At 52.4% G+C, this 12245-nt stretch overlaps 6 protein-coding genes across 6 annotated transcripts; 1 reads left to right on the top strand and 5 right to left on the bottom strand.

The window, feature by feature from the left end:
• Positions 1 to 815: 815 nt before the first annotated feature.
• J4E90_002787 (uncharacterized protein) lies at positions 816 to 1421 on the bottom strand (the record flags this gene model as incomplete). Its single annotated transcript, XM_051432363.1, has 1 exon — positions 816 to 1421. The coding sequence occupies one exon, from the start codon at positions 1419 to 1421 to the stop codon at positions 816 to 818; it is 606 nt and encodes a 201-aa protein (XP_051293785.1).
• A 1663-nt stretch (positions 1422 to 3084) lies between these two features.
• On the bottom strand, positions 3085 to 6240 carry J4E90_002786 (uncharacterized protein; the record flags this gene model as incomplete). The annotated part of the gene is made up of 5 exons (XM_051432362.1): positions 3085 to 3923; positions 3971 to 4554; positions 5178 to 5626; positions 5763 to 6071; positions 6121 to 6240. The coding sequence occupies 5 exons, from the start codon at positions 6238 to 6240 to the stop codon at positions 3085 to 3087; spliced, it is 2301 nt and encodes a 766-aa protein (XP_051293784.1).
• A 417-nt stretch (positions 6241 to 6657) lies between these two features.
• J4E90_002785 (uncharacterized protein) lies at positions 6658 to 7871 on the bottom strand (the record flags this gene model as incomplete). Its single annotated transcript, XM_051432361.1, has 2 exons — positions 6658 to 7488; positions 7539 to 7871. 2 exons carry the CDS (start codon positions 7869 to 7871, stop codon positions 6658 to 6660), a joined length of 1164 nt encoding a protein of 387 aa, XP_051293783.1.
• Positions 7872 to 8146: 275 nt separating this feature from the next.
• J4E90_002784 (uncharacterized protein) lies at positions 8147 to 9011 on the bottom strand (the record flags this gene model as incomplete). Its single annotated transcript, XM_051432360.1, has 3 exons — positions 8147 to 8598; positions 8654 to 8887; positions 8942 to 9011. 3 exons carry the CDS (start codon positions 9009 to 9011, stop codon positions 8147 to 8149), a joined length of 756 nt encoding a protein of 251 aa, XP_051293782.1.
• A 307-nt stretch (positions 9012 to 9318) lies between these two features.
• J4E90_002783 (uncharacterized protein) lies at positions 9319 to 10224 on the top strand (the record flags this gene model as incomplete). Its single annotated transcript, XM_051432359.1, has 2 exons — positions 9319 to 9341; positions 9405 to 10224. 2 exons carry the CDS (start codon positions 9319 to 9321, stop codon positions 10222 to 10224), a joined length of 843 nt encoding a protein of 280 aa, XP_051293781.1.
• Positions 10225 to 10518: 294 nt separating this feature from the next.
• IDH1 (isocitrate dehydrogenase (NAD(+)) idh1) lies at positions 10519 to 11896 on the bottom strand (the record flags this gene model as incomplete). Its single annotated transcript, XM_051432358.1, has 5 exons — positions 10519 to 10603; positions 10653 to 11556; positions 11607 to 11681; positions 11736 to 11793; positions 11864 to 11896. The coding sequence occupies 5 exons, from the start codon at positions 11894 to 11896 to the stop codon at positions 10519 to 10521; spliced, it is 1155 nt and encodes a 384-aa protein (XP_051293780.1).
• Between the last annotated feature and the right edge of the window lie 349 nt (positions 11897 to 12245).

Genomic DNA, 12245 nt, shown 5'->3' with positions numbered 1-12245 from the left:
ACACACTAGTCTATTGAGTAAGTGATCTGGTGATGTTGGAATTGGTGTACGAGGTCACGGACTTGGCGGGCAGAGTTATCGCGATGAGTAGATGGTAGTCATAGCTAAGGCTGAAGCTCACATAAGGGCGCGAAGAGGCTGGAGCACGTTAATCACACTAGCACCGAGTATTACCTTCCCCACATAAAGAATGTGGATCACGCCTTGACGCCCGCGTTAAGAGAAGCCCTGGTCATAAGAGGAACCCGGTGTGGCGATGCAGTCACAGGTGCCACATCACATCAGAATCAATCATGGAGTCGAAAAGGGCCTAATTATCGCCTAGCGTACGGAATGCTGACTGACAACGATTCATAGGCTCAAAAGCCTATATGAACAGTCAAACCACGTCTGCCTACGATTTCCAGCGACGCATTGTTAATCACGCAAACAAGAAAGAAATGAACATGCCAATCGCCGATCACTTTCATAGTGCATCTCCAGTTCCTGTCCGAAACATCCAAGAAAGCTCCTTGTACACAGAAAAAATTAAACACCTACCTGCCAGAAGTCTACATTGCTGTAGGGAATGTGTAAACTTCAACTTTCATACTAATGTAGACAGTAGAGCACCTGTTCAATTTTATCTTTCTATAACGTGAAAGAAAGATGGAACATGGGTAGCTTTACACAAAACCTGGTTCCTGCGGCCTCAAATCTCGGCCTAATGCACCAATCTCACCAACGTTGTCTCCCCATCCAAGGTCTCACTCTGACCGGTCTCACCTCCGACGTTTTGGCAGGAGATCATGGAGGAATTTCTTGCCCTCGTTCTTCTAGACGACAAGGTTGCTCATGAGCGGGTTTTCGTGCTTCTTTCCCCTCAACGTCAAGGTCGGGGTACCATGACCTCTCGCAGTGTCTGCCGGTGTGCTGCCAAAGCCAGCCGGCTTGCGTGCGGCCACCTGATTCGCCAACTGGGTCTGGTTGTGGTCCTCCGGCTTATCCATGATCTGGAAACAGAGTGAAGTGTCTGCAGTAGTCATAGTACAAAGACACTTGATGCCCACGAACTTGACAGGAACCGGCTCAGCTTGTACCCCATGCTTCTTCTTCATCGTTTTCGAAAGGGCTTGGAGGTCGAAGCTGGACCTGGAAGCGGCCGGCGGCGCAGCCTGAAAACGTGACTCAGTAGGATCGTGGAGGTTGCTCATCGATCGACTAGATCGCAGGTCCTTCAAAGTGGGTGCACCACCACCGCGCTTTTTTGGGAACTTGGGGAGCGTAGGTAGACGTTCTAGGAGCGACTTCTTCGGTGTCTTCTTGAACTCGACTGGGACTCTCCGTGCGCGCCACGATCGACCACAGCCTTCGCAGACGACGCCAAATCGTATAGCCCTGGCGCTGTCCTCAGACAAATGGATCACCTCCGGGTCGTTCATCGGTTGGAATTGTTTGACCAGAACCCGAGGAGACCGTTGTTGCCGGGTTGGCGGCGCAGGATAGTTGGCAGGATGTTCCTCCAGTTTGCACTTAGCACAAGATCGGTGGGTACATTCGCAGCTCAGAACGTGGAGTGGATGGATGTGTGGTTGAGTGTAGACCTTGTGGAGACGGTTACACTTGCAACAGCGCCACTTGCCGCTCGAGTGCCCCTTGGGTCTCAGGTTTATATCTTTTGTGAGATCGTACATCGCTGTTTGAAACGTCTGTCAAGCTGTTAGCACGAATAGAAAGATTCCTCAGTACCGCGTTGGCAAAGCATAGCAAGGGAGCTACATACTAGTAATAAGTTAGCAAGATATCCTGAGAGCTATTCGAGGCGGCTACTTTACCCTCGGCAGAAACGTAGTGGCTGTTGGGGTCGGGCCTGACGGGTTTGGATTTGGGTTTGCGATTGGGGTCGGAAACTTCCCAAGCCCATTTCATTCTCTCATCCTCTGTCATGTTTGATAAGTCCGTTCCTATTTTCCGTGGGCCGCCAGGATCTGCGAGTGAGTCTGTACGTTCAGGAAGCGCGTTCTTGTTGCGTCCATCTGGTTGGTGATCTGACGATGAGGACGGTAGAGCGCTGAGGCCAGAACCGTGACTTGGCAACGAGGACGTCAGGCGTTCTGTGCCTTCAGGGAGCGGGCCGATGAAGTGCTCATCTGTATGTTCGCCAGAGGCAGAACCGTGATCTGGCGATGAGGAAGCCGCCGGGTCGGAGTCCATACGTTCACCTAGCTCGTCGTCGGTGTGATCTACTGACTGGTTGCCAGAGCCAGAACCGTTTCCCGACAGCGATTTTGTCCAGGGGATTTTTCCCGTGGGGTAGGCCATGGCGGAGAGCTTGCGTGGTGTAGACAGTGAGGGATCTGCAGAAGCAAGCGGCGAGAGTGCAACGAAGTGGAGGAAAACGAAAAGCCGAGTCGGCGGTGATGCGGTGATATTGAGACTCCGAAAGCAATCCTCGGTGAATAGCGGAAGAGTAACGATGGCGGAGCTAAAAATGAGGTGAACGCGAGTGAGTTGGGTTATGCGGATACAGCGTTTGCGTTTGCACACGGGAGCCTGGAGAGTTCACGAGGTGAGCTGCATTTTAAACAATCAACGCTAGCACTTGGATCTAACGTAGATTGGAAAGAGTGTTGTAAGTGACAGTCGCTGCTCAGAATTGAGTGTGAAGGTGCGAGGATGCGCAGTGTGTCCTCCCTCATTTAGCTGTGAAGTGCAGGAAAGCAGCAGTATTGAGTCAAGAGCAACGTAAAATACAGCAATCCCAATGCGACGCAACTCAGGCGCAAACCCGACTATTCAATCATATCTAACATTTCACTGAGATGATCAGTCTGCATTCATTGCCATGATCTCTTCGCAGGCAAGTGGAGGAAAGTATTAGTCTGACGCCAACCTAAGAAAAAAGTGAACACCCTAGAGTCTCTAGGGCTACGTTGACGTTGGGTCACCTACTTTGCAAGTTTCTGTCTTAATGTAGTCTGCAGACCTGTTCAGTTTTTTTTGCCTGAGGTGGTCTGATAATCGAGCTAGAATGTCCTCGTAGAACCTCGCCTGAGGAGGCCGGCATGCGGGATGATAAGCGAGATGTATTTGTAATCTGCCCGTCTACTTCAGTTTAACCTGTAGCACACCCCTCCATGCCTGTAGTGCGCTATCAACATATTCAGTTGCGTAGAAGTCGACATCGTCGTCACTCAGCACATGCTTCAGTGCCTCACCCGTCTTGCCCCACTGCACCTGCGCCTTGATCGCAGCACGACCTCTCTGTTCGATGAGGTTGATGTAGCTATGCGCCACATCCCGTACCGCCTCGAAGCAATTCTTCGTCTCAATTTCCATATCATTGACCCAGTTCTTTGGCAACATGGCCTTCATGCGGTGGGTCTTCGCATTGATGACCTTCTCGCGTAGGTGTTCGATCAACTTGATGAGTGCGCGCAGGACTTCGAGCTTGGTATAGCAGGACATTAGCATATTCTCGTGGAACATGGTGGGTTCGTCTTCGGGTTTTTGGTGCGTGGCGCCAGGCATACGCAGGTTCTCCATTGCAAGTCGCATTTCGGAAACCTGTTCCAGAAGTGCTTCCAGTACCCCAGGAAGCCCTTCGAAGGAAAGTCCTGGCAAGGTCATCGTCTTAACGATGAGGTTGATTGCATCCCATGTGTCCTCAACTTGGTATTCCGCAAGCGTCATGTCAGGCTCAGTTTCCCAGACATGATCCGGAGGCATGGCAACTTGGTGTATCCATTTGCCCTGGAACTCCAACACCTGTGTCTCTCTATAGAGAAGTCTACTGCTCGCGTCCCAGATATCAAGGCTCTTGGCCAGCCAATGAACTTCAGGAAGGCCGTTGGGCATGATGTATGAAAGTGGTCCAGGATGCTGACTGTGCTCGTAGTTGGGGAATATGGTTCTATCCACGACGTCCTTGATATTCCGGTAGCCTGCATGGATTAGCCAATTTCCAGCTTCGAAATGAGTGTTAACATACTACTTGGGTCGATAACGGGAAGATTATCGATCGGTTCACCCTTGAGTCGTGCTATCCGACGGCTCTCTGTGTTGCATATGTGCTTTGTCAAGCTCGACTTGAAATCCCGTTTCGCGGCCAAGAGTTCCATAGCTTGATCCCATGGAAGCGACTGGAGATCAGAACATACTGCCTCATTAAGCTTGCGTTCCATCCTCTCCATTGTCCCGACAGCTTTTCCTAGTTCCTCTTCGGCTGAGAATCCTTGGTAGCCTTTGGCACCAAATGGATGTGTCAGTGAGATGCGTGACAGAACATATGGTGACAAAGTATGCACTAGCATCTCCTTGCATTTGGTGTGGCTGTACAACTGGAAAGCGGATTTTCCTAGACCGAGGTTTAGGTGCAGCCGTGCAGCAAGTAGTGCCAGCGGTCTGTTTTGCTTTTCTTTATCGCTCGCCACCAAATGGCGCGCTAACATTGCAGCTTGAAGGAGAACTCGTGAGTTTGGCGTATTTCCGAACGGATGATCGGGCTCTTCGTTGCGCATAGCTTCTTCGTGAATCCAGAGGAGTGTGTATATTGCGACAAAACCTTCAGGCGACCTGGGTGTCCGTAACTGAGGGGCTCGCAATGCGGCGATCAAAGGTACCTCCATGAGCCCTTGCCACCTTTGAGCAGATGGTGTCGAGAGTGATATCCAGAAAAGGTAACACAACTTCAGATGATTACCGCAATGAACAATCCAGTCTTGAGCCGGGTACTGATTCTGTGCCAACAACTTCCCCGCGTCTTCGTATTGATTTTGCACAAAACCCCAGAGATCTCCTCGATCGTCTGAGGTCATCCCGTCTAGGAATGGTCGAATATCTGCGTAACATGTGATAAGGTTCGCGTGGTTCTTCCAGTACGTCTTACAGTCGGCAAGCATTGGAGTTCCTGGAGCGACATTCTGGCGAAGTGTCATGTACGCAAGTCTCAAGGGGCGGTCTTGGCTTTGGAACTCCTCCGGGTTGAAAGTACGACTTGTGATATCGGAGATCAGGCGAACAGCATCGTCAGCGGAGCGTGTTGCGTACGCGGCGGCTAATAAGGATGTCCAAATATCTTTCTTCCAGGCACAAGTCTCTCGAAGGCTAAGAACGTCAGCAATAAGTAGGGTTTGGAAGTCGCTGCAGCAACCCGCAGCCACTTCACAATGTTACACTTCGCCGCTGACTCAACATACCTTTCCTGCTGTGATATAATGCGCTCAACGTACGCAAGACACTGGCTTTCAAGTAGAGACCATTCTTTACTCTGCCGTGCAAGTCTAATCTTCATGCCCCACAAGTCACCCCGATGTTTCGTCATAAGGTCCTGGAGGGCTGCAGGCGGGTGGTTCCAGTGTTCGAACAGCTCGCTACACTTCGCTTGCCGCGCGAAGATCTCGCCCATAAAACGCAAGTCGCGTATATCCTTGAAAGCGATGGGGTCATCTGGAGCCGCCTCGTATGCTTGTTTCAAAAGTCTACGAGCCAGGTCGAATTGAAGTTTGCTTTTCATCTCGCCCTGGGGAAGCCCACGCTGCTGTTCGGCTGCGAGTTGAATAGCGAGTGTTTGCGTGAAGTGAGCATGCTTTTTTGCAGATGTTGATCCAGCGCCCTCCTTGGTTTCTTTGCTGTAGTGAAAGACAGCCTGTCAAGCGTTAGTACTAAATCTAATCTCACCCTGTTTTAGTTTTATGTGGTAGCGAGAAGGCGCGCGAAGATGCGCATTCTCAAAGGTGTCGAGATACAATCAGGTCGTGGCCAGATGCCGGTTTCTTACGTACCAGGCGGAAGTCTTCCCAGCATTCCTCCGCCAATGCCACATTCGCTAGAGCAGACCAGAGATCTTGACGGTCTTCCTTGCGTCCCAAGGCTTTCGCAGCACGTTGCCAAACTTTGAGGTTCCCATCACCCACTCCGCTGATGTTCAGGTTGTTGTTCTGATCCCTCCGCGTAGCGTCGGCTAAGATCTTATATAAGTAGGACAGAAGCCGAATATCGTTCACCCCTGGCTGCTCCCAGGCCTGTTGTACCAGACTTGCTACATCGGTGTCCACATTGTTCAACGTAAGACATAACCGAGCTTTCCATGCCTGCTCAAAATTAGCCTGAAGATGAAATTTCCGAGGTCGACTAGCATACCAAGAGAAATGGGTTCTTGGGCGTCTTCTTGAGCGATTTTTGTACGAACGAGTCTGCGAACTTCGCTTTTGGGTAGTCGCGCTGAGCCTTACACAGCTTCTCCCAACTGTTGCAAGCCATGACAGCCGGCACCGAAGCGCGGCTTGATTTCGCAAAAATAGGAACGACCGATGAAAGGCTAGTGATGCTCGATCAATGTCAAAAATGAGGTGATTGGCTGGTTGGAATTATTCGTCGTTGGCGGGGATGTGTAAGGACGGGAAAAGATGATGTAGGCGTTCGGGCGGAAGTCGGAAGCGAGCGCCTCCGCTTTAGGTTCTCTCACCAAGCAACTGCACCTCTCACTTGCCCCCTGCCTAGATTCTCAACACCTGCGCACGAACAAAAAGCAGAAATACGACGCATCTGGCTAATTATAAACTCGTAGGGTTTTACAGTCATTTCATTGCAATCCATGTACTATCTCAAGCTCGGCAAGTTGAATCGGGAAAGCATCTCCTATAAAGAAACCTTACATCTCGCCACGAGACAAGCAGTCTAGTCAACCTCCATATCCATATCCTCATCTCCATCCACCTTCGCAACCGAACTAACACCCCGCTTCTCTACGCGCCTCTTGAACTTGTTCTTCATGTTTGCAGGCCGCGCGCTCAACACGCTCAAAGGCGAGCCGCTTCCAACCATGAGCTTACTCTGATCCACGTTTCCAACACCGGCCTTCTTAGCTGCTCTCCTACGCTCCATACCCGCCTTGCGCTCCGCCGCCAGTGACATAGCAGTATCTCCAATCTCGATCAGATCCTGGTTCGCGCCCTTGACCATGTTGTAGGCGTTGCGGAAGTCGGCGTACTCAGGACCTTGGATGTCGTCGCTGAATGCTTTTTGGTCTGCTTCGGTCCAGGTCTTGAATTCGTGCGCGAGGACGGCTGCTACGACTAGTTGCTGCAACATATCGTCTTCGTATTTGCAGATACGAGATGGGCTACCCAACGGAGCAAAGGTAGCGTTGATGGCGTCTTTGATCGCTGAGGGAGTTTCGTTGCGCACGTTAACGAAGAGCTGGACGAGCTTAGTGTGGGCAGCTGACTTCAGCGCGTCGTAGTCGAGCTCTTCAGCCAGAGCGTACATGTGGAGATGGAAGGTGTAGTCGTGGATGTCGACTAGAGCGGTCGTAGCGGCGGTGGGCGGGTTGACATCTGGAATTACAGTTGCGTGATAGAACTTGAAGTTCTTCTGAATGAGCTGCTTGCTACCGTCCCGGACGACCAGGTAGTCCGATGTGTAGATGAAATTGACGATTCGGTCCATGAGGATAGGATGGAAGTGAGGCGGCAGGTTGACGAACTCTGGTGGGTTTGGAATTGTTGCCTGGTCGTGTTAGTCTCAATCATAGTAAATATCAAGACGGGAAAGCTTACACCACCAGGAAACAGTCCCTCCTGTAAAGCCTTCGGGCCGCCAATCAACATGACAGAATGTATCTTGAACTCCACACCAGCGGCGGTAATCAGATTGAAGTCGCGACCGATAGGCGTTTCAAGTAGGAAATGAACATGATTGGCCTGCAACTTCTTCGCGGCAGGTGGATGGGCGTAGGGTTTCTTGAAGACCTTGCACAAGAGATTGCGGGCGCTGCGCGTATCGATCTTCTCTGGCTGGATAGACGCAGTCTCGCGTTGCAGCATCGGCATCTGGGGTACCTGGGGCACCGGAAGCACCTTGTATGTGCGTGAGGGATGTACGTCGTCCATCGCGAATGAAGGTGTAGGAATAGTAAATCAGAGATCCCCAAAAGTGTCTTGTGGCGCGAAGTTGAGGTGGGAAGTGGGGTGAGACAAAGTGAAGGCCTGTGGGTTGGCAAGTCGCGTGCGCTATATCGTTTGGCGCTTTTCACGACAATGGCGCGATTTCGCGCAGGGTGAAGAGACACAAGTGCAGGCACGTAGGAAACCGACCAATCCGCGACAATCTTTTGCATGAAGCATCCACATTACTCGTACAATCATATCCCAAAGAGGCCCAGCTCTTAGAATGTCGGCCTTGTCCTCTCACCCTTCCACAACCCCATAACCTCTCCTGTTTCCCCAACCCACTCTCTGACGCCAGTGACGACAGCCTTTGCCATGCCAGCGTTTGTTCCACTTCTCGCCCTCCTCTTTCCTTCCGTGCCACTACTGGCTCCACCGACGCCAATGCCTGTTCCGGTCCCGTATGATGCTGGTGCTGTTCCTGGCGTGATGTAGCTGCTACCGTCTCCGGTCGCGTACTCTGAGCCCATCGAGGGAAGCACATTCTCGCCAGCCGACAAGGAGACGAACAAGGCGAAGGGGACTAGCCACACGCAGAGGCCGAAGTAGGATGCGATTTCGGTGAAGGTAGGAATGTTGGCATCGCGAGAGTAGGGATACGAGGAGTACGTGTTTGCCGGTGGAGCACTGAAGTGGCGGAACCACAGGTAGTGGTTCGCGATTACAAGAGCTGGAAATGATGGTCAGCATTGCGCCGGTAGAGACTTCCAAGCATCATAGCATACCACAAGAGGCCAAGAAGAGTGGATCCGTGAGCTTGACGATAGGGAACCGCCTTAGGTTCTGCGCATAGATGAAATGCGACCCGACACTCAATGCGCTGAGTCCAATTGGAAACCTATCGACTACGAGAAGGAGTGTTTGTATGCCAACGACGCCATAAATGAGCCGGTAGAGCAGTTTCTTCGCGAAGACGGTATGCTCCTCCACGAGTTCAGAAAGGTAGTACAGGCCGGAAGCTACGTTGCGTTAGCCCCATGAAGCCAAAGACCGAGAGCATCACAGCAAAGTACCTATCGCAAGCGTCAGGAACGCGAAGCCCAGGATAACGCCGACATATCCAAGCAGCGGTAATATCCACATGTTGGCTTTTGACACACTTCAGGGGAATGCGAAGAGAGATGAAGTTTGGAAGCCTGGAAGTTTGGCCGCGGCACGATGAGGTCAGTCCAAAGGTGGCATCAAGGCTAGCGGAGAAACCCGTGGACCCGTGCCAGAGTGTGGGGTCCAACTCCAAAAAGTCGTGCGAACTCTTGGCTGAAGGTGCATCGAGCAACTGACAGACACGCACGCTTTCGACAATCACTGCGCAAACGAGTTTCATATTTCCACGCGATAAGGAGAGTACTACAGTCGTTTGTCCAGCGATTCAGACTTAACAACCGCAACCATGTCTCGCCCCGAAGACATCCTGTACGCAATCCTCCCAACACCGCAAATCGCATAGCGAAGAACACAGCGCTTACCTGTCTGCAGACCACCCGATCTTTTCTACAATGACTCCGAATCGCGCAAATACACCACCTCCTCTCGTATCCAAAAGATCCAATCTACAATGACCCACCGCGCCCTCTCCCTCCTCGCGCTCACCTCGCCATCCATGATCCTCGACGTCGGCTGCGGCTCCGGTCTCAGCGGCGAAATCCTGTCGCATTCCGCTGAACAAGGCACACCCGGCGGTCCACACGTATGGATCGGTTTCGACATCAGCGCATCCATGCTGGGCGTTGCGCTGGAGAAAGAGGTAGAAGGAGATTTACTGCTGGCGGATGCGGGGCAGGGCGTACCGTTTCGGCCGGGAACTTTCGATGCTGCGATTAGCATCAGTGCGGTTCAATGGCTGTGTAATGCTGAGACGAGCGAGGAGAGTCCTGCGGGCAGGTTATCGAGGTTCTTCAACCAGCTCTATGCGAGTTTGAAGAGGGGAGGGAGAGCAGTTTGTCAATTCTACCCTAAGAACGACGCGCAGAAGAAGATGGTGGCACAGGCGGCGATCAAGGCTGGTTTTGGTGCGGGTCTTTTGGAGGACGATATGGGGACCAAGAGCGCGAAGACGTATCTTGTTCTGACTGTGGGCGGTGGAGCGCTGGATGGCGACATCACGGGCGTTGTGAGGGGTATGGACGGCGTTGACGTCGAGGACGCACGGAGAAAGGCCAAGGGCATGAAGAGGGGCGAGGAGCGCAAAGGCAGCAAGGCGTACATTATGAAGAAGAAGGAGCAGATGGAGAGACAAGGCAAAGTTGTCAAGGCCTCGTCCAAGTACACTGGCCGGAAGAGGAGGATCCAATTCTAGATATACCCACATCACGATGACGATGTTACGCATAGCACGGAGTTCTGGGTCTGGCATTTTCACGAGGGTATAAGAATGGTCAATTCAATCATGCAGCATGCTATATACCACCTACAAGTACAGCTCTATTCACATTCCAGCTGGTAGTTGTACAAGTGCCATTGCGTCCAATCGTTAAGAAAATATGTTATTGCTCCATATCCTAGGTTAACCCAATGTGAGCCAAGGCCTAGATGTGACGGTATTATCGCGCTAGATCAAAGCTTAGCAAACACGAAGATCATGATGGCTAAATCATGCCTTCTCCATCTGGTTCAGGACTGCGCGGGTGAACTCGTGGGTGGTGGTGTTGCCTCCCATGTCGCGTGTGCGGGCGGTACTAGATGATGTTAGGCATGTGTTGCTCTTCATTTGGAATTCAAACTTACCCGTCAGCAATAACCTTGTAGACGGACTGCGAGATGCGGTTGGCGTGGTCATCGAGACCAATGTGACGGAGCATCATGGCGGCGGACAGGATCAGAGCAGTGGGGTTGGCCTGGTCCTTGCCCTTGATGTCGAGACCGACGTGACGGCATCCAGGCTCGAAAACGGCGACGTTACGGCCCATGTTGCAACCGGGGACGATACCAGGACCACCAACGAGACCAGCACCAATGTTGGAAAGGATACCTCCGTACAAGTTGGGCATGACCATGACGTCGAATTGCTGGGGCCTTGAGACACACTGCATGGAGGCGTTGTCGACAATCATGTCGTTGGTCTCGAGAGTGGGGTAGTCCTCACCAACCCTCTTGACGGTGTTGCGGAATAGACCGTCGGCGAGCTTCATGATGTTGGCCTTGTGGATGCAGGTAACCTTCTTGCGGTTGTTGGCGAGCGCAAAGGCGAAAGCAAACTTGGCGATGCGCTCCGACTTCTCACGGGTGATGATCTTGAGCGACTCGACGACGCCGTTGACCGACTGGTGCTCGAGACCAGAGTATTCACCCTCGGTGTTCTCACGGATGATGCAGAAGTCGATGTCCTTGTGGCGCGTCTCGTAACCGGGGATGTTCTTGAGGAGGACGATGGAGGCGTAGATGTCGAGCTCTTGACGGAGAGCAACGTTGAAGGAGCGGTGGCCGGAGCGCTCGACGGGCGTGTGGAGGATACCCTTGAGACCGAGCTTGTTGCGCTTGAGCGAGGCAATGGACTCGCGGAGGAGCTCCTCGGAGTGGACGTTGCCAGAGTCGACACCAGAGACGTCGACCTGCTCCCACTCAATGGGCACGTTGTCCGCCTTGAAGATCTCCTTGACCGACTCGGAGACCTCAGCACCGATACCGTCACCTGCGCATGTTCAGAATCTATGTCCATTTATAGGCGGCTATCGCGCATACCGGGAATCAAGGTAACGGTGTATTTGCCGCCGAACTTGGTGGGCTTGAAGATGTCCTGGGTGACCGTGGCCATTGCTGTCGCCGCGTTAGACTCTGCATTTTTGGATATCTTTCACGTGGTCTTCGTACAGCGGGTAGCCATGGCGGGTGCCCATCGAGAGGCAGGCTTCGCGCCCCGCAGGAGCGTCTGCACAGGCGCATTAGCACTCGAATTCCCACCGCGCCCGCCAATTGCGGGCGCATCGTCTTGCTCGTACCTGCGCTGTTCTTTGAGAGGTCCTCGACAACATGGTGGAGTTGCGGCGTTGGGCTGGTGGTGAGGGATTTGAGGTGGAGAGAAACAAGCTGAAGCTGCCGTCCCCCGAAAATGCATCCGAACCGAAGGAAGAAACCGCGCTTGGCGAATGACCACATCCGTCCTTCCGCCGCGGCTCGCTCTCTCTATTATCTCCGACGCAGGGCAACGATGTCTTTCACTCGTTCCGATAATTGCTTCTTCTCGTTTTCGCAGCTGTTGTACTCCGGATATTTCTTTCCATTTTCACAGTCGCAGTGCCTGCCTAATTCATCACAACTCCATTTGCATGTGATCGCATAGGCTACGATTTGCATAGCACGACATCTCATCCTACAACAGAC

Source organism: Alternaria incomplexa (assembly GCF_024043165.1).
Source record: "Alternaria incomplexa strain BMP 0042 chromosome Unknown scaffold_3, whole genome shotgun sequence".
Taxonomy (NCBI): Eukaryota; Fungi; Ascomycota; class Dothideomycetes; order Pleosporales; family Pleosporaceae; genus Alternaria; species Alternaria incomplexa.
This window is presented reverse-complemented; position numbering and strand designations above follow the sequence as displayed.